Source organism: Labeo rohita, chromosome 22 (genome assembly GCF_022985175.1).
Source record: "Labeo rohita strain BAU-BD-2019 chromosome 22, IGBB_LRoh.1.0, whole genome shotgun sequence".
Lineage (NCBI taxonomy): Eukaryota > Metazoa > Chordata > Actinopteri > Cypriniformes > Cyprinidae > Labeo > Labeo rohita.
This window is the reverse complement of record NC_066890.1, coordinates 38,441,928-38,461,677: the sequence shown is the minus strand read 5'-3', so window position 1 is coordinate 38,461,677 and position 19,750 is coordinate 38,441,928. Positions and strand designations below refer to the sequence as shown.

The window sequence follows — 19,750 nt, the reverse complement described above, 5'->3', positions numbered from 1 at the left end:
TAAGTGTGGGTACAAACTTTTAAAACATGCCTGAAAATTTAGAATCTTGACACGGCCTATTCAAACAAACCTCGTAATTTAAACAAAGCGCAAACATAGACACATTTATGTAGATCGGGAGGCGCATTCCCTTCACAAACAAACGAAATCCACTGCATCTTCAACGGCTCAGATGTCGGGAGTAAATGACGATCACTATGTTCATTATTACATCCAGCAACACAACACCTCAATTGCTCAATCGGAGATATTCTTGTCTAACTTACATCCCTGCTTCGGCATCGAAACAATGGAGGTCGGACTGTTACAGCTGAGGTAAGATCTCATGTCAATCAACTATCATGGGAGCGGCCTCTGTTGGTGTGATTTGAAAAAGGGGATATTATTTTTATTATAGCAGTTGGTTTTAGACATCAGAAATTGAGAAACTGAGAAAGACAAGAGATGCAGAAGATTAAGTGATAATAATACAAATACCAAAGTTTATTGAATAAACTTAGCTGTGTATGTTTCAATGTTTGGACTTCATCTGAATGCCAATGTCTTAAAGCACAAACAAGTACAAATCCAACAATTGTTATTATACCAAAGCTTCGCAACGTTGTCCTGCGACAATAAAAACTTTGAAACAAAGACATTCTCTTATCTCTTACAAACCATTCAACTGTAGAATTAAACAACAATAGCAAGCACTGCAAGAGAAAGGTAGTAAGTAAAATAATAAGTAATGTAATTTATAAAAAACATAAAATGACAAATGAAGAATAATAACTACAACAATAAAATGAATAAAAATCTAAATAAATAATCTGAAATATTCAACAATGAGGTGACTGTTCTAATAATCTTTTATTAATCAATTATCAACATCGTTTGATGCAGTCTTACAGATCAAAACTCACAATACTGGCTGTACTTTCAGACATTCATTTCTTTTTATGTGTATTTTCAGATATTTTTGCTGACTGAATCTCTTTTCACAGTGTGAACACTTATAAGGTTTTTCTCCACTGTGAATTCTCTGGTGCTGTTTCAGTTCATTATTTGTAAAAAAGGTCTTTCCACAATCAAAGCAACTATGATCCTTCACACCGCTGTGTCTTTTCTGGTGTGTTTTTAAATTACTAATCTGGCTAAAACTCCTTCCACACAAGAAACATACCCAAGGCCTCTCTTTTGTATGAACTTTCAGGTGGTCCTTCAGGAAATCTGCCCTAGAAAATCTTTTACCGCATTGGTCACAGCTATACAGCTTTTCTCTAGAATGAGTACGCAGATGTACATTTAAAACGCATGGTTTCCTGAAACTCTTTCCACATTGAACACACTTGTACAGTTTCTCTACAGTGTGGATTTTCATATGATCATTAAGGGCTCCTTTTCGTATATAACTCTTCCCACACTGAGCACAAGTGTGCGGTTTCTCTCCAGTGTGGATCTTCATGTGATCTTTGAGTGAACGTTTTACTGCAAAGCTCTTCCCGCACTGATCACATGTGTGTGGCTTCTCTCCAGTGTGGATTTTCAAGTGTGTGTTAAGACTGTGTTTTAGTGAAAAACTCTTCCCGCACTGATCGCATGTGTGTGGTTTCTCTCCAGTGTGGACTTTCATGTGATCTTTAAGGTTTCCCTTTCGTATGAAACTCTTCCCACACTGATCACATGTGTATGGCTTCTCTCTAGTGTGAACTCTCATATGAAGTCTAAGACCTTGTTTGCATGCAAATGTTTTTTTACACAGAGGGCAGTTGAATGATTTTTCTCCAGTTTTGACATGATGATGTTTCTCCTCAGATTCACTCATGCCTTCACTCTCCTCATTCTCCCCCATCAGGTCTGAAATGAAAGTAATGTGATATATGTAACTTTTGGCGCTGTAGTGGTTACTAAACAAAACTGGATGCATCTTGCTGATGAACACTGTAGCTGGAGCTACTTCTCTCATTCTTTTCACAGGTGTTTTCTCTGTTTAAGTATTGAGGGGTAGAGCTACTTAGGTTACTGGGCTCCACAGCGTTGTTGTCCCACTTAGTCTGAAATATTCTGACTACAAACACTTATTGTAGGCATACCAAAAGTTTAAAGTGTTTAATGCATGTGCTCCGATATGGAGAGGAACACGGACAAGCAAAATATAGGCTACATTTGTGCTTTGGGTCTGCACATAACTGATTAAATACACACTAAAATTGTTAGTCTTGGCCAGTATTCATATAACACAGTCAATTTATCTGAAATGAAAATTGGGAGAAAACGATGTCTATAGAGTTTTTTCACGACATGTCATCAATCGGCCATATTGCTGGTACTGAATGTAAACAGTCTGCTATCGTTGCGGAGCCCGGGGCACCGGACTCACCTGAGGGTGGAGAGAGCGCTGGTAATTCACTCCCCCCACCTTCAATCCCTGCAACTTTTCGGTTACAAGCCAGACTCCCTAACCATTAGGCCACGGCTGCCCCCAGGGAGAACGCTATACGCTCTAAGGCTATGTTCACACTTGGCGTCTTTTTTCAAACTGCCAGCGTCTGTTTTACATTATAATCCTATGGAGTAAACCATCTTTTCAAAAAAGTCATGAGCGCTTTTTTTAAACGCCACCGCCGGCGCCTTTTTCTGCAGTTCAGAGCGTCTTTTCAAGTTGAAAAAAGTTCAACTTTTCTGAAAAGAACGCCCTACGTCAAGCGCCTTTTTGACAGTTGACCAATGACAAGCGAGTAGTCAGAACCGTAGACTGTAAAAAACATGGACGTAATGTCTGTGATGTCACTCGTAGGTTTCTGAAGAGCATTTCTGAAGCTCTTAGTGGGCAGGAGTCGGCCGTCGCCATCTTGGAATCGCGTCATTGTACGTCACTCCCGGATAATCGAAAATGGGCAAAGAGGCGGGACGTGGGTGGAGCTGGTTGCTGAAACCACGCCCGCCTAGCACGACGGTGGTGACAGCAGCGGCAATCCACCTGTCACTCAAGTGGCCACGCCCTAAATTATGCAGAACTTTAAGGCTTAATATAAATTAAACGGATGAGTTATAAAAAAATTCACCCCCCTCAGAGTTGACATGAAGGGCAAAATTAGCTATATAGACCAAAATCACTTTTTGTACCAGGCTGAAAACATATTGTTTTCTGCTGTGAAGTTGGGCATTTTAACATGGGGAGTCTATGGGATTGACTCCCTTTTGCAGCCAGCCTCTAGCGGCCAGTCGATGAATTGCAGTTTTAGTCACTTACGTGTTGGCTTCAAGAGGGAGACCGGGAGGTTGCCACTTGGTCAGAACTGACGTTTCCATAACAACAAGAAAAAAATGGAGATGGTGCAGGTTGATAGACTTTTATTTTATTGTTGTTAACCGACATTCTCCTCCCCGTTAACTTCAAAAACCGACGCGCTGCCCACAAGGCTATCGGAGCCGCGCGTCGGTTTTTAAAGTTAACATGAACGCCGCTGCGCTTCGGGCGTCCCTTTTTCCAGTCTGGGCTTGCAGATCCTTCCCTAACCCCGTCCTCTCTCCCACATCGCTTCCTGTCTAAATACTGCCCTATCAAGTAAAGGGCAAAAATGCTAAAAAATAAAACACCAGCGCAAGAGCGAGCTTCTTCTTTTCTCGAGGTTCATACGATTGCAGCTGTTGTTATAGCAACAAAAGACGCCCTCGGTTGCAACGCTGCCAGATTATTTTTTTTACTAAAAAAGCGCCGTTGTCAACCTTTTCTTGTCGAAAAAGACGCCAAGTGTGAACATAGCCTAAGACTGCTAAGAATGAGACTGGTTCTTTCCAAATTGCATTGAATATTAGTCTAAAAATAACATAAACCTAACATTAGTAAAAGTATATATTCACAAAAGAAATCAGTCACATCTTAATCGAGAACATTAACATGTTCAGTATCATTATTAAATAACAGTCGAATTGAAGACAATATAACAACTGGTCTGATCACACGAAATGACTCTGGCAGTAATACATATTAAAATCCAGGTCCATTCACTAACAATGCAATTTCTCAAATCATCAATGGGCAAATATACTGGTTAATCATTCTGCAGTATCAAAAGTTAACAGCTGACAGACCGATTACAAGGTAAACTGTGACATTTAACATTGTATTTGGTATAATTTGCGTTGCACATCTTGCATATATCATGCGATGAAACGTAAAAATCGTCCTGCCCATACAAACGTACAAAGTTAAACCATGGTTGAAAACATATAGAAATCGAAAAAAAACTTACTTTATGGTCATGTACCAATATTGAACACCAAAGCACGAACGAGCATCCAAATGACAGGAATTCCAGATCCGCAGATGCTGATCACACAGGAATATACAATAGCGACTTCTTTTTCTTTGAGCATCCGAAAGCGTTGCATTACCGCCACCCTCTGGATATTCTACTGAGATGTTACTCCGGTTTATTCCCTCCCGCTTATTTCCCAGACCAGTTCTCATTAAGAAATTAAAAATATGTCTTCTGCCTCGTCCATTCACACTACTTTACAGTGTATCTTTTATACGTGTCCCTGACAACCCGTCTCTTAATTCTTCCATCATGTTTCTCCTTTGTTCTTCATACCTTCTTCAGCTTGGAAGTACATGTTCTACTGTAAAACCAGTAAGATGCTTCCCTATAATCTATAATTATAAAAGGAAATGTTTTTTTTTTTTTTTTTTTTTTTTTTTAGTTCTAAGCAAAGCAGTGTAAGACATTAGAAATACCAGATATATTAGATCTGATGCCGGATGCTGAATCCCTGTCAGAAAATATCTGATATTGTTTAGTCTGGTGTCCAAAACCAGTAGAACCTCTGAAAAGAAAGATTTGTCTGGTACCCAAAACTTTATTAACAGTCTTCTATCAGCCTGAAAGTTTGACTGAGAAAGACAGGTAAGAGCTGAAACAGGAGACAAAGTGATGACAATACAAAGACCAGAGTTTATTGAACAATCTTAGTTGTGTATGTTTCAAAGCTCAGACTTTATCTTAATGCCAGTGTCTAAAAGCTCAGACTTAGTCTGGCAGGTACAAATCCAACAAGTGCTATTATACCAAAAACAATAAGAGCACTGCTTTGCAACATTGTCCTGCAACGTTAAAAACCTCTCTTATCTCTTACAATAACAAGCATTGCGAGAGAAAGGTAATAACTAAAAGAGTAAAAAATATTAAAATATAGAATTGCAAAATAATAATGTTAATAAAATGATTAATAAGAAAAAATATTCATCTGAAATAATCAACAATCAGTTAATTAATAATCTTTAATAAATCAATTAGCAATAGAACTGTTTGATGCAGTCTTACAGAACTCGAACTACTTGCTGAAATTTCAGACATGCATTTCTTTTTATGACTGGTTAGAGAAGAAAAAATTGTGAAACTTTTCCCACATAAAGGGCAGTGATACTGCTTCTCCCCAGTATGGATCCTCTCATGTATTCTCAGGTATTCTGACCGTTTGAAGCTCTTGTCAAAGTGTGAACACTTATAAGGTGTTTCTCTAGTGTGAATTGTCTGTAAAAAAAGTCTTCCCACACTCAGAGCAAACATGTGTCTTTTCTGATGTATTTTTAAAGTACCCATCTGTCTAAAACCCTTTCCACACAAAGAACATATATAAGGCCTCTCCTTAGTATGAACTCTCAAGTGATCCTTCAGGAAATCCGCCCTAAAAAACTTTTTACCACATTGATCACAGCTAAATACTCTTTCTCTAGAATGAGTAAGCAGATGTACTTTAAAAACGCCCGACTTTCTGAAACTCTTTCCACATTGATCACACTTGATTCTCTCTAGTGTGGATTTTCATGTGATCATTAAGGGCTCCTTTTCGTGCATAACTCTTCCCACACTGAGCACAAGTGTGCGGTTTCTCTCCAGTGTGAATTGTCATGTGTTCGTTAAGGTTTGTTTTATGTGCAAAACACTTCCCACACTGATCACATGCATACGGCTTCTCCCCAGTGTGGATTTTCATGTGTACGTTAAGGTTTCCTTTTTGTGCAAAGCTCCTCCCACACTGATCACATGTGTATGGCTTCTCTGCAGTGTGGATTTTCATGTGTACGTTAAGGTTTCCTTTTTGTGCAAAGCTCTTCCCACACTGATCACATTTGTGCGGCTTCTCTCCTGTGTGCGTCCTCATCTGTTTGTCAAGGTTTCCTTTATATGGGAAACTCTTCCCACATTGATCACATTTGTACGGCCTTTCCAGAGTGTGGATTTTCTTATGTTCCTCAAGGTTTTGTTTTTGTGGGTAACTCTTCCCACTCCGGTCACATGTGTGTGGTTTCTCTGCAGTGTGAATTTTCATGTGTTCAATGAGATTTCCTTTTATTGTGAAAATCTTTTCGCACTCATCACATGCATATTGCTTCCCTCCATGGTGAAATTTTATGTGAAGGTAAAGATTTTGCTTGCATGAGAAACTCTTCTCACACTGAGGGCAAGTGAAACATATATTGTCGTTTTTCATTGAGGGACTTCGGTTTTGATCTGATGTTTCTCCCCTGCTTCAATGAGTTCTTTAATCTCCTTGTTCTCTTCAATCAGGTCTAAAATGAAAGTAAACAAGGATCAAACTTTTTAAAAAGTTATAAAAATAAATAAATTAAATTAAATCAAAGAAAGAACCGTGAAAGGAAAAAACTTAATGAAATTCTAGAAATATGAACATTCTGATGCATACATTTGAATTATTCTTTATAAAAACATTAAAGGCACAAACTATATATTTCATTAACTATATTTTCATCAGGGATGTAAAATGTTCAAATTTTAAGTGATATGTTTCCAAAAATTGTGAAGTTGATATAAATAAATATAGAACAAAACAGATTTAGATAATATTTGGTAAGAAATTAGGTTCCATTTTGTGCCCAATTCATGGAAAGTTACCTGGATATTATTTGCTTTAAAGCTGCAGTACAGAAAATTTTGTTTGTTTGTTTGAAATGAATAAAAATTAATCAATCAGTCATTGACCTAGTACATTAACAAAAAAAAGAGTGTTCAAAAGAATAAAATAGTAAGATTATAATAATATTTTATCATTTAAATGGTCAGGTTGGATTTCATTGGAAATGTTAATTTCATCACATTCATCTTTGCATGATGACGTCATGTCCAGTCAAAAAAAAAAAGAACGCTTTTCAGAGATGGCAACAACTCTGAGACTTAAATTTCAATAGATACAAGATATCTAACAATCATTATTTCAAACGTCAGCATTACCTAACTTTTAAAACATATATATTTTTAAGCAATCATAAGTTACATAACATAAGTTACTTATGTCTTGTTTGTTAATCATCTAAACATTTCATTTAATTGTTATTCTTTTACCAACCATATAATTACCACACCCAGCAAGCAATTTTTTGGTCTAAAAAACGTATATTAGCCGTTGAAACACAGCCCAGACGTCTAGGCTAAAATAAGGTTGTCATTGGGCTGTCAGTGAAAATTTAACAGACGTCTAAACATAGCCCTAGAATTGACTATAAATATAAATATAAATATAAATATAAATATAAATATAAATATAAATATAAATATATATATATAGAAACATATATAAATATATAGAAATACAGAAATAAAACCAAACACCTTGTAAACGCTGTTGACTTTGCTTACATGATGAAATATCATACATCTCACAAGTATTTTGCTATAAAACTGCTCTATAATAGCATTATTTCTCACAATCTGAGAAGAATAAAACAACACATCAAAAAAAGATACAATCTTTGAAATTTATTGTTTTATAATTCCTATGATCGCTTATATCTTAATTTACTGCGAACCTCTAATCTAAACACGTTTCTCTAGAAGGCGCTTACTCCAGTCTTCAGCAGAAAACCGCGCTCTAGCGTGATTTAAAAATTAACGGTCATTTTATTTTATTGGCTGACTACATAACGTTCGTCAGTGTCTTTATTGAATAATTACTTGCAATTAATACAGATATGAGAGTGAATATGCTTTTAGAGAGATTTGACACGCATAATTGAAGAGAACATGATGTTAATCCACAAGTTTTTTTACAGGCTAAAAAGAGAAAAGCATGTCCCTCTAAAATGTACAATTCAGACGTAAGAATAATTTGCTGATATCCTACTTTAATATTCTGTTTGCGATCGAGAATATGCTCAAATATATAACATGCTTTAATTTCTCAGATATAAAACTGTTTTTGTACTCTACAAATGTGACTAAAAATGATGATCATGTTTGTGTGTGTATGTGTACCTAGTATTTACCAGGCTATGGGGACCAAATGTTCCCACAAGGATAGTAATACAGGCAGTGGCGGAGCTACAATTTTTTACATGGGGTGGCCAGGGGGTGGCCACTGCTATTTCAGGGGGTCCACACACACACGCACTGTACTCATAAAGTTGAAATAATAAATAAAATATAATTTTAAATGCATCATATCTCTATGGAAATGTACAATTAAGAAAATTGCACAATTAAGGGAACAAATCAGCTAACTGACAGCAGCTAACTAAAATGTGTAGTTTAAAATATAGGTCTGGCCTACCACTGGGTCCTTTTGGAACAGCAAATCTGGTGCTTAATGCAGCTGGAAGGGGCTTGATGACTGTCACTGTCTTGCTCAGAGCCAGAGGTCTCTGTGTCATCCCTTGATACATCTATTTACAACACAATCCATTAGTTCCCATAGAATAGTGAAAACACACACACACGCATACGTTTTTGTGAATTGTGAGGACATTCTATAGGTTTCCATTGTTTATATACTCTACAAACTATTTTCTATTGCCCTAATCCAACCCTCACAGGGAACATTTAAAAATATTTATAAGCCTTTTGAAAAATGGGGGCATGGGCAATGTCCTCATAAGTCACCTTCTCCTGAAATACCTGTCATACTCATACCATTATACAAATTTGTATCCTGATATGCCACAAAGATGCACACAAACACAATGAAAGTGTTTAGAAAACCCAAATCTATTTCATTACCAACATATAATTCAAAATATGAAAATATTATAATTTACTCATCATCTACTCACTTTGTTGTGAGTTAATAAGTAATGACAGGATTTGATTTTTTTAGTTGAACTTTCCTGAAGCTCAGCTTAAATTCTAACATTGGTTGAAACATGCGATTGCCTAGTAGATGCTCTGACCTGCTGGTGGACCTGAAGTCTGACCACACTGACTCTGACTAGTCTCAGGTATGGAGCTGCTGTGCGATCCAGTGCAAAGGGTCGGGTCTGTTTGAACCTGATCTGCCTGTTTGTGCTTCTTTATAAAGAAGTCTGATATCTCGCCCTTTCTTTTCATGTTTAATTGACCCTGTGCAAAATATTACAGTCTGGTTACATCTGATCCAGTAAGAAAAATATTTATCCTAATTAAAAATATCCATTATCATACCTGCACATTAAAATCAGCAACCGATCTAAATAACATTATTCTGAAGAAAGCATATGAGCTGGCTATTCCATTTCAACTAAATTTAACTCACAAACAGCTAGCCTAACATTACTTCCCCATACTAGCAAAATATTTGGGCATCGTAAATTTAATATAATAACTTACATACATGGTATGTGCATGCAATACTAGCACAGATGAAGTATAGCGTTAACTGTCTAAAGTGCGAACTGATCTCTCTAATCTCATTAAGTTAACTAATATCGTCTGCGCCTCGTTAACTTACACAGCGGATAATAAACGTTACTCAGCAAACAAACCTTATAATAAACTATAAAACGTATTTCAAATATGATGTTTTATTATTCGGCTTACCTTGAAACCATGCCCTTGTCTTCGGCTCGTCTTTGATTTGAAAATATCTTGAGCAGCGTTGCCGGCAAAATTCAAAAACTTCTTTAGACAAATGAGATGTCAATCAGCATTAGGAACTGCCAGCAGCAAATAAAATTTTGGGGTGGCACCCAAGGTGGCCAATCGGATGTCAGGGGGGTCCAGTGCCACCCTGGACACCCCTCTGGCTCCGCCACTGAATACAGGTAAATTTTGACCTTGTGGGGACATTTTTGAGGTCCCTATGAGGAAACAGGCTTATAAATCATGCAGAATGAGTTTTTTTTTTTTTTTTTTTAAAGTAAAAGTGTACACAGTCTCTTGTGATATATGTTGTTAAATATCCAAAGTTCGTTACAACTTGTAGAACTTGGTGGGGTGTCTGATTAAAACACTGGGGGGAAAAAACACAGTCCTTTGCTCTCTTTAATACCACTTAATTGAAGAATAGTACATCTTTAGCCATTGACATCAAATGCAATGCAGGAATTCACATGATGCCGGAATACCATGATAAACATGATGGAGTGGATGGCCAGGATAAACAGGATGGTTTTTGGTCACTACAAACAATATATAAAGAAATTAAAATCATACAAACAACGCATCAATACACATCAATATTGTACATAGTCCACATAATGATTAAACAACTAAACACAAATAAACAAATTCAAACTATGCAAAACGAACTTACTTAACACATCCAAAGGAAAGGACTCAAAGGACATGGTTGGGTGCCCATTCAAACACCCACACCTCACCAACAGGAGAAAGGAACAAAGGAAGCAAGTAAGGTCTATTTATAGACCTTAAGCAGGGGAACATAGGTAATGTGGTATTTCATATATGGAGTTCACCTTAAATGAAGTTGACTAAGAATTGTGGGATATGTATTACAAAGGAAAAAAAGCTAGAAAAAAAGAGAACTAATGCGTCAAATTCACAACAATAAGGTAGGTGTAAGGCGATAGAAAACACGGTTTGTACAGTATAAACACCATTACGCCTATGGAATGTCCCCATATAACATGGAAAGACAACATGTGTGTGTATGTACTGTATATATGCTTTTTATTTTTATTTTTTAATTTGACCATACTTGCAACCACAGATGAATCCTGACTTTCATTTGAATCTAATATACCACATAAAATGTTCTACAATAAAACTACATTAGACTGATATTCTATGATTACATAAGGTTAATTTTTCTCTCGAATACATGGAAAAAAGAAGCAACAGCTTGGAAAATACCAAATATGATTTACTTGTTTGAACAGTTGAACAGGATCTGTTCAAGACTCTGCGTTTACATTAGTGTGCTTAATAATGTGTCATCATTCTTTTGATCATGCTGTGTTGTAAATAAAATGCAAATATCCAGTAACCCCATTAAATCTCCTCACATTCTCTTACCTGCCTCAGTCACATTACACACTGATGGCCCATTAGGGGAGAGTCCTTTGTCTCTAAGGTGTCACATAAATATTCATGGCCATTGACACTCCCTCACGTAGAGTTAAATCATTATATTATATTGTATACAAATGTTCTGTATGTGTTTTATGGGCTTATTTCTGTGACTTTTTTTCACTAACCACAAATAAAGGTTTTCTCAAAAATACAAAATTATGCATACATGCTATTCACATGTTATTTTTCTCCACTTGCTGAATACGGTGTATTATCCATTCATATGCTTATAGAAAACTGATAAAAATGTCAAATGTCAGCATGTCAAAGGTGCCTAAAACACTCTCAGACCCTGGAGGGTTAAGTCAAATGATTATTTTTTTAAATATCTTTTTAATGTCTGTGAACTAATTTGATGTTACAAAAATGTTTTGTTTAGATATCATGTGTAATAGAAGCGTTTTGAATTCATTTTTAGTTTATTCTTCACAATATTTTTTTAAGGGTACATCTGCGTTATGTCTCTGATTTGAATGTGTGACATGTTGTAATCAACACAATTACAATATCAAGTGAAGCGGTCAGAAATTATGATTTTTGTCATAATCAGGCACCCCTGGCATGGATGTTAGAAGTGTTATCACTGTTTATTATTACATCACATTGCAACATCAGCCTAATTGACCAAATCAACTGGAAACAAACATTTAACTGAATTACTATGGTCTAGAACTGTTTTTGCTTGTCACAATGTGAATGTTTATAAGGTTTTTCTCCAGTGTTGTGCAGTTTCTGAAAAAAAAACATCCTTCACACATTGTCTCTTTTCTGTTGCACCCTGCAAGAAAAAAAGTCCACACAAGATCCACATGAGGCTGAACCTTAAGGTGGTTCTTCTGAGATGTTGCCCAACGAAGACATGATCTTTCTCCAGTGTCTCTATTGTGGATTTTCACAAGTTCCTTAACTGATTAGACGAGAGGACTTTCCTCCATGATGGATCCTCTCATGTGTATTCATACTTCCTTTCCAACCAAATCTCATGTCTTATTTGTTTAAAAACAAACAAAAAAAATGTTATGCAAATAATATGTACAATGCTTGATTTGGGGGCAAAAACTAAACTAAAAATTAAAAACAAAGTTTGAAATCTTCCTGAATGGTGTTATCGTGCAGGGATGGGGTGGGGGGCAACTATATTTGTCAACATGATTCTTTTATAACATCATGTTTTGGCCTTATTTTTTCTAAGAATTAAATTGAAATTTAATTTTTCAGCCAGGTACTACCCACAAGTATGGGTACAAACTTTAAAAACATGCCTGAAAATTTCGAACCTTGACACGGCTAATTTAAATTTAAACCTCGGAATTTAAACAAAGCTCCAATTTAAACGAAACTCGTAATCCACCAATATTAAAAAGAGATGGCGTATATCACATCTCATATATTTAATCCTGGAGGTCACAGGTTAACCTCGGTGATCCATCTATATTAAAAACAGTTGCCCTCACATCTGGAGATCATTAAAGGTTCATCGGATGCCCATTTTCCACAAGTTGATTCTTTAGGGTCTTAAGGAAAAGTCTATAATATACTTTGTTTAAAAATTCTCAATGATAGTGTAAAACAACACCCTTTTTACCTTGTCAGTATGAGCTCTGAGATTGTTTACTTTAGCCGCATTTAACACATCTAGCCACGAAACTTGCTAACTAGCACGTTATTAGGAAAGGCCACATTGCAAAGATTCATAAAAAACCCTTATACTCACTTCAGCTGTAGGTGAAGCTGGATCACAAATGATTTGCATGAACATAGACACATTTATGTAGATCGGGAGGTGCATTCCCTTCACAAACAAACGTAATCCACTGCATCTTCAGCAGCTCAGATGTCAGGAGTAAATGACGATCACTATGTTCATTATTACATCCAGCAACGCAACACCTCAATCGAAGATATTCTTGTGTAACTTACATCCCTGCTCCGGCATTCAAAACAATGGAGGTCTGACTGTTACAGCTGATGTAAGGCGGGTCTGAGGTAAGACGCTCATGTCAATCAACTATCATGGGAGCGGCCTCTGTTGGTGCGATTTGAAAACGGGGATATTATTTTTATTATAGCAGTTGGTTTTAGACATCAGAAATTGAGAAACTGAGAAAGACAAGAGATGCAGCAGATTACGTGATGATAATACAAATACCAAAGTTTATTGAATAAACTTAGTTGTGTATGTTTCAATGTTTGGACTTCATCTGAATGCCAATGTCTTAAAGCACAAACAAGTACAAATCCAACAATTGTTATTATACCAAAGCTTCGCAACGTTGTCCTGCGACGATAAAAACTTTGAAACAAAGACATTTTCTTATCTCTTACAAACCATTCAACTGTAAAATTAAACAACAATAGCAAGCACTGCAAGAGAAAGGTAGTAAGTAACATAATAAGTAATGTAATATATAAAAAACATAAAATGACAAATGAAGAATAATAATACAACAATTACAACAATAAAATAAATAAAAATAAAAATAAATAATCTGAAATATTCAACAATGAGGTGATTGTTCTAATAATCTTTTATTAATCAATTATCAACATCATTTGATGCAGTCTTACAGATCAAAACTCACAATACTGGCTGTACTTTCAGACATGCATTTTTTTTTTATGACCGGTTAGAGAAGCAAAATAAGTGAAACTCTTCCCACATGAATGGCAGTGATACGGCTTCTCTCCAGTGTGGATCCTCTTGTGTATTCTCAGATATTGTGGCCGACTGAATCTCTTTTCACAGTGTGAACACGTATAAGGTTTTTCTCCACTGTGAATTCTCTGGTGCTGTTTCACTTCATCATTTGTAACAAAAGTCTTTCCACAGTCAAAACAACTATGATCCTTCACACCGCTGTGTCTTTTCTGGTGTATTTTTAAATTACTAATCTGGCTAAAACTCCTTCCACACAAGGAACATACCCAAGGCCTCTCCTTTGTATGAACTTTCAGGTGGTCCTTCAGGAAATCTGCCCTAGAAAATTTTTTACCGCACTGATCACAGCTATACAGTCTTTCTCTAGAATGAGTACGCAGATGTACTTTTAAAACGCCTGATTTCCTGAAACTCTTTCCACATTGAACACACTTGTGCAGATTCTCTCCAGTGTGGATTTTCATATGATCATTAAGGGCTCCTTTTCTGGTATAACTCTTCCCACACTGAGCACACGTATGCCGTTGCTCCCCAGTGTGGATCTTCATGTGATCATTGAGTAAACGTTTTACTGCAAAGCTCTTCCCACACTGATCACATGTGTGTGGCTTCTCTCCAGTGTGGATTTTCAAGTGTGTGTTAAGGTTGTGTTTTAGTGAAAAACTCTTCCCGCACTGATCACATGTGTGTGGTTTCTCTCCAGTGTGGACTTTCATGTGATCTTTAAGGTTTCCCTTTCGTGTGAAACTCTTCCCACACTGATCACATGTGTATGGCTTTTCTCCAGTGTGAACTCTCATATGAAGTCTAAGACCTTGTTTGCGTGCAAATGTTTTTTCACACAGAGGGCAGTTGAATGATTTTTCTCCAGTTTTGACATGATGATGTTTCTCCTCAGATTCACTCATGCCTTCACTCTCCTCATTCTCCCCCATCAGGTCTGAAATGAAAGTGAAGTGATATATGTAACTTTTGGCACTGTAGTGGTAATTAAACAAAACTGGATGCATCTAGCAGATGAACACTGTAGCTGGAGCTACTTCTCTCATTCTTTTCACAGATGTTTTCTCTGTTTAAGTATGAGGGGTAGCGCTACTTAGGTTACTGGGCTCCACAGCGTTTGTTGTCCCATTTAGTCTAAAATATTCTGACTACAAACACTTGGCCAGTATTCATATAACACAGTCAATTTATCTGAAATGAAAATCAGGAGAAAACAAAGTGTATAGAGTGTTTTCATGACGTGTCATCAATCTGTCATATTGCGGTACTGAATGTAAACAATGCCACTGAACTGAATGAAACATATAACACATTTTGCTGATTATTGCTGCTAATTTGATGGTCAGTTATTGTCATGTTTTGGGCTGTACTAATCGGTCAGACCAAGAAAAAAACATTTGGAGTACTACAGACTGCCAAAAGTTATAACAAATCAAGCAGAAGAGTGCAAAAAACTGTCTAAGGAACAAAAGGTGTTTGTGGTTGGCCAAACTAAACCAGGATTTCCAGGGCAAGAATCTTGACAACATTTGTGTTTGTTCTATTCATTTCTGGTCAGGTAGGTGAAATATAAGGCTTTCATCTTAATTCATATGCATGTATGTATCATATGTATCTTTACCACTTATTAACTTAGCAAGTAAGGTTGCAATATTTTGACAAGTCCTTCTCTATATGATTTAGCAGCTTCCACATGCTTTTTTTCTGTGGTTTGAACAGCATAAATTGGAATGCTGTATATTATAGTGTTCACTACAGTCTCTGTCCTCACAGTGTCCCAAACACAAATAATTTTTATATTTATTTATATGTATATTTTCATTGTCTGGCTGGAATTTCTGTATAAAGGGGAGGATTATCTTTTTTTTTTTGGTAGTATTATATCATACTGAGTGTATACTGTAAAAGTGTAGCAGTGACATGTGATGTCAGACTTAACAAGCGGACTGAAGCCTATTTGTTGGAAAGGAAGAAAAAAAGAAAAGGAAAGGACATGACATGTCCCTTCCTTTGTGACCCATACTCAGAATTTGTGCTCTGCATTTAACCCATCCAGTTGCACAGGGGCGTTTCTAGGATTTGAAAACATCTGGGGCTGGTGGCAAAGCATCAGTGGCTAGTAGTGGTCTATTTGTCTATTTATTTAAATGCATAATTTATTTCTTCAACAGTCTTCTCTATTGTGTATTTAAATTTTTCTGGTTATAAAATAAAGGCATAAAATATTAATTTATCTTTTAATTCATGAAAATTACATTTTATTTTTGTAAATAAAGGGGACGTACTAATAAAATTGATGGAAATATTGTGTAACAAAGTTTTATTAATTTTTCAACAGTAGTAGTAGTAGTATTACGGTAGGTACATACATTCTACGGAATGATAGTAATATATTTCTGCCACAGTCTTTATACAAGCTAAACCGAACTTTTATTTTGACGGGTTTCCGTGAATACCTTTATATTTCTGTGATTAAAACCTGGTTTACTCAAATGAAATAGTGAACTGCCTACGAAGTACTCTCAGAGCAATTCTGGAGATGTTGTTCTTGCATTTTTTATGGTAGACGCTGAAATCACCGCGAGCATGACGCGCGCTTGTGTGTAGTAAAGGAAACCTCGCCTGCGTCTGCACCATTCATTCATAATAAGACACGCAGATAATTTATTTTTAAATGGTATTTTGCGTCATAATATTTACAGATACTAGCCTATGTCGCGAAGTGTTGCGAAGTGTAATGATCGGCTTTTGATTAATTCATTTAAATACATTCCGAATTCCTCGGAAATCATACAGCCATACAAAAACATTCTAAAGAAAAATCTTTCGGTGCTCGAGCCCCAAATGATTAGCCCCAACGACTCAGCAAACACAGAACGTTCCTGTAACGTTCCCCTATGGTTCCCGTTTGGTTATTTTATTTTTTTTGGGAACCAAATGAGAACATTCTAGGAACGTTCCCTGCAGGTTATTTTTTATTTAATTTTATAACCTAAAAAGAACCTTCCCAGAACGTTCCCTGCAGGTTGTTTTTAAGTTTTATTTTTATAACCTAAAAAGAACCTTCCCAGAACGTTCCCTGCAGGTTATTTTTAGTTGTCATATCCGTGTAAACTAATAAAAACTTAGCAGATCTTTCTGATCATTCTAATGCTGAAATGTATTCTTTTTCATCATAAACAAACAATTTTTTCTGAAAAATAAATGTCTGAAATAAGCGTTTAATAAAGTGTAGACATCAAAGTGGTCAAATCGCATTATAATTATAATATAATTCCAATTAAGCCAAGGTTAAGCGTAGTCAGAAAATCATATCATTAACACTGGGTTTGTTTGTATATTTCTTTTCTGCGCGCCTCTGATCTGCACGCGCTTCTCTAGCACGCGCTCAATCCCGCCTTCCACAGAAAGCCGCGCACTCGCGTAATTTAAAAATTAACGGTCATTTCGTTTTACTGACTGACTAACATTCGTTGATTGATCTCTTTAATGAATAATTACTTATAATTAATATATATACGAGAGTAAATATTGTGATTGCAGGGAAATTTGACACGTCCAATTGAAGAGAACATGATGTTAACGGAGAAGTTTTGTGTACTGACCAAAAGAGAGAAGCACATCATCGTTAATTCAGTGGTAAGAAACGAATGTAATATTATTCTAAGTAAAGTCAAATAAATGTTATTCGTTTTCAGTGTCTGTAAAAATAAAATTCACATTTTTAAAATCTAATATTTTGTTGAAGTCAGTGTTATTTGGTACTTTAATAAACAAAATCTGGGTTTTGGTACTTCTAATCTTATATATTAACGAATAAAACAAATCTAGGATATTAAAGGATAATCTGATGTCATTTAATGCGCCTTATGATGGCTAAATGTGCTCTAAATATCTGTACGGATTAAACAATAGTTTAAAACAAGACATGGTTTGTAGTAGTGATTATTGCGGTCCACATCCATTCGTCTTCCATGCTACTTACTACGGGATGCGGGAGTGCTGACATACAGCAGCGGTATCGGAGTGAAGAGGTTAGGAGAACGTTCTGGGAACCTTCAGAGAACTTTCAGGGAACCTTCTAGGAACATAAATAGAACGTTCCCTATTGGTTAGCCAGGAAAGTTTTCTTAACGTAAATAGAATGTTCCCTGTAGGTTAGGGGAACATTCTGGAAACCTACAGGGAACGTTCCGGGAACGTTCCCGATAGGTTCCCAGAACGTATGGGGGGACGCCCCTGCAAGTGCACAAACACAGTAGCGAGCAGTGAACAAACACGCGCACACACACACACACGTCTGGTTTATTATCTTTGTGGGGACTCTCCATAGGCACAATGGTTTGTATACTGTCCACACTGTATTTTCTATCCCCTTACCCTAACCCTACCCCTAAATCTAACCCTTACAGAAAACTTTCTGCATTTTTACTTTCTCAAAAAATCTCTTTCTGTATGATTTATAAGCTTTTGTACCCATGGGGACCTCAATTTAGGTCCCCATTGTGACACAAGTCCCCATTAGTATGTGTGTATTCAGGTTTAAGTCCCCCACCAGGATATATAAACCAAAAGCACTCATATACACACACACACACACACACACACACACACACAGAGTGAACACAGCCATATTACTATCGTTGCGGCGCCCGGGGCTCTGGACTCACCTCAGTCGTGGTATTGAGGATGGAGAGAGCGCTGGTTATTCACTCCCCCCACCTTCAATCCCTGCAACCTTTCGGTTACAAGCCAGACTCCCTAACCATTAGGCCACGGCTGCCCCCAGGAAGAACGCTATAGGCTCCAAGACTGCTAAGAATGAGACTGGTTCTTTCCAAATTGCATTGAATATTAGTCTAAAAATAACATAAACCTAACATTAGTGAAAGTATATATTCACAAAAGAAATCAGTCACATCTTAATCGAGAACAATAACATGTTCAGTATCATCTTTAAATAACAGTCAGATTGTAGACAATATAACAACTGGTCTGATCACACGAAATGACTTTGGCAGTAATACATATTAAATCCAGGTCCATTCACAAACAATGCAATTTCTCAAATCATCAATGGGCAAATATACTGATTAGTCCTTCTGCAGTATCAAAAGTTAACAGCTGACAGACCGATTACAAGGTAAACTGTGACATTTAACATTGTATTTAGCATCATTTGCGTTGTACATCTTGCTTATATCATGCGATGAAACGTGAATCGTTGCATGTCCGTCCTGCCCATACAAACGTACAAAGATAAACCATGGTTGAAAACATATAGAGTTTGAAAAAACTTACTTGATGGTTATGTACCAACATTGAACACCAAAACACGAACGAGCATCCAAATGACAGGAATTCCAGATCCTTAGATGCTGATCACACAGGCATATACAATCACGACTTCTTCTTCTTCTTTGAGCATCCGAAAGCGTTGCATTACCGCCACCCTCTGGATATTCTAGTGAAATGTTACTCCGATTTATTCCCTCCTGCTTATTTCCCAGACCAGTTCTCATTAAGAAATTAAAAATATGCCTTCTGCCTCGTCCATTCACACCACTTTGCAGTGTATCTTTTATACGTGTCCCAGACAACCCGTCTCTTAATTCTTCCATCATGTTTCTCCTTTGTTCTTCATACCTTTTTCAACTTGGAAGTACATGTTCTACTGTAAAACCAGTAAAATGCGTCCCTATAATCTAGAATTATAAAAGAGGAAATGTGTTTTTTTTTTTTTTTTTTTTTTTTTTAGTTCTAAGCAAAGCAGTGTAAGACATTAGAAATACCAGATATATTA

At 36.5% G+C, this 19,750-nt stretch overlaps 2 protein-coding genes and 1 pseudogene across 3 annotated transcripts; all 3 read right to left on the bottom strand.

Moving 5' to 3' along the window:
- Nucleotides 1–898: 898 nt before the first annotated feature.
- On the bottom strand, nt 899–18,748 carry LOC127153397 (gastrula zinc finger protein XlCGF8.2DB-like). The gene is made up of 3 exons (XM_051094454.1): nt 18,618–18,748; nt 1,329–1,836; nt 899–1,244 (listed from the first exon to the last, which is right to left on the bottom strand). The coding sequence occupies exons 2-3, from the start codon at nt 1,829–1,831 to the stop codon at nt 899–901; spliced, it is 849 nt and encodes a 282-aa protein (XP_050950411.1). The 5' UTR covers nt 1,832–1,836; nt 18,618–18,748.
- On the bottom strand, nt 4,860–6,315 carry LOC127153396 (gastrula zinc finger protein XlCGF7.1-like; annotated as a pseudogene).
- On the bottom strand, nt 13,431–19,387 carry LOC127153926 (gastrula zinc finger protein XlCGF8.2DB-like). 2 transcript variants are annotated; one of them, XM_051095239.1, is made up of 2 exons: nt 19,249–19,387; nt 13,431–14,884 (listed from the first exon to the last, which is right to left on the bottom strand). In XM_051095239.1, exon 2 carries the CDS (start codon nt 14,877–14,879, stop codon nt 13,884–13,886), a length of 996 nt encoding a protein of 331 aa, XP_050951196.1. In that variant the 5' UTR covers nt 14,880–14,884; nt 19,249–19,387; the 3' UTR covers nt 13,431–13,883. The 2 variants fall into 2 exon arrangements, with proteins under 2 accessions (XP_050951196.1, XP_050951195.1); XM_051095238.1 differs by lacking the exon at nt 19,249–19,387 and adding an exon at nt 18,618–18,752.
- Nucleotides 19,388–19,750: the final 363 nt, after the last annotated feature.

Coding starts and splice junctions, on each gene's coding strand:
- LOC127153397 (XM_051094454.1), bottom strand. CDS start 1,831: ATGGGGGAGAATGAGGAGAGTGAAGGCATGAGTGAATCTGAGGAGAAA. Junction 1,245..1,328: donor ACTGTAGAGAAACTGTACAA/GTGTGTTCAATG, acceptor AAAGCTGTATAG/CTGTGACCAATGCGGTAAAA.
- LOC127153926 (XM_051095239.1), bottom strand. CDS start 14,879: ATGGGGGAGAATGAGGAGAGTGAAGGCATGAGTGAATCTGAGGAGAAA.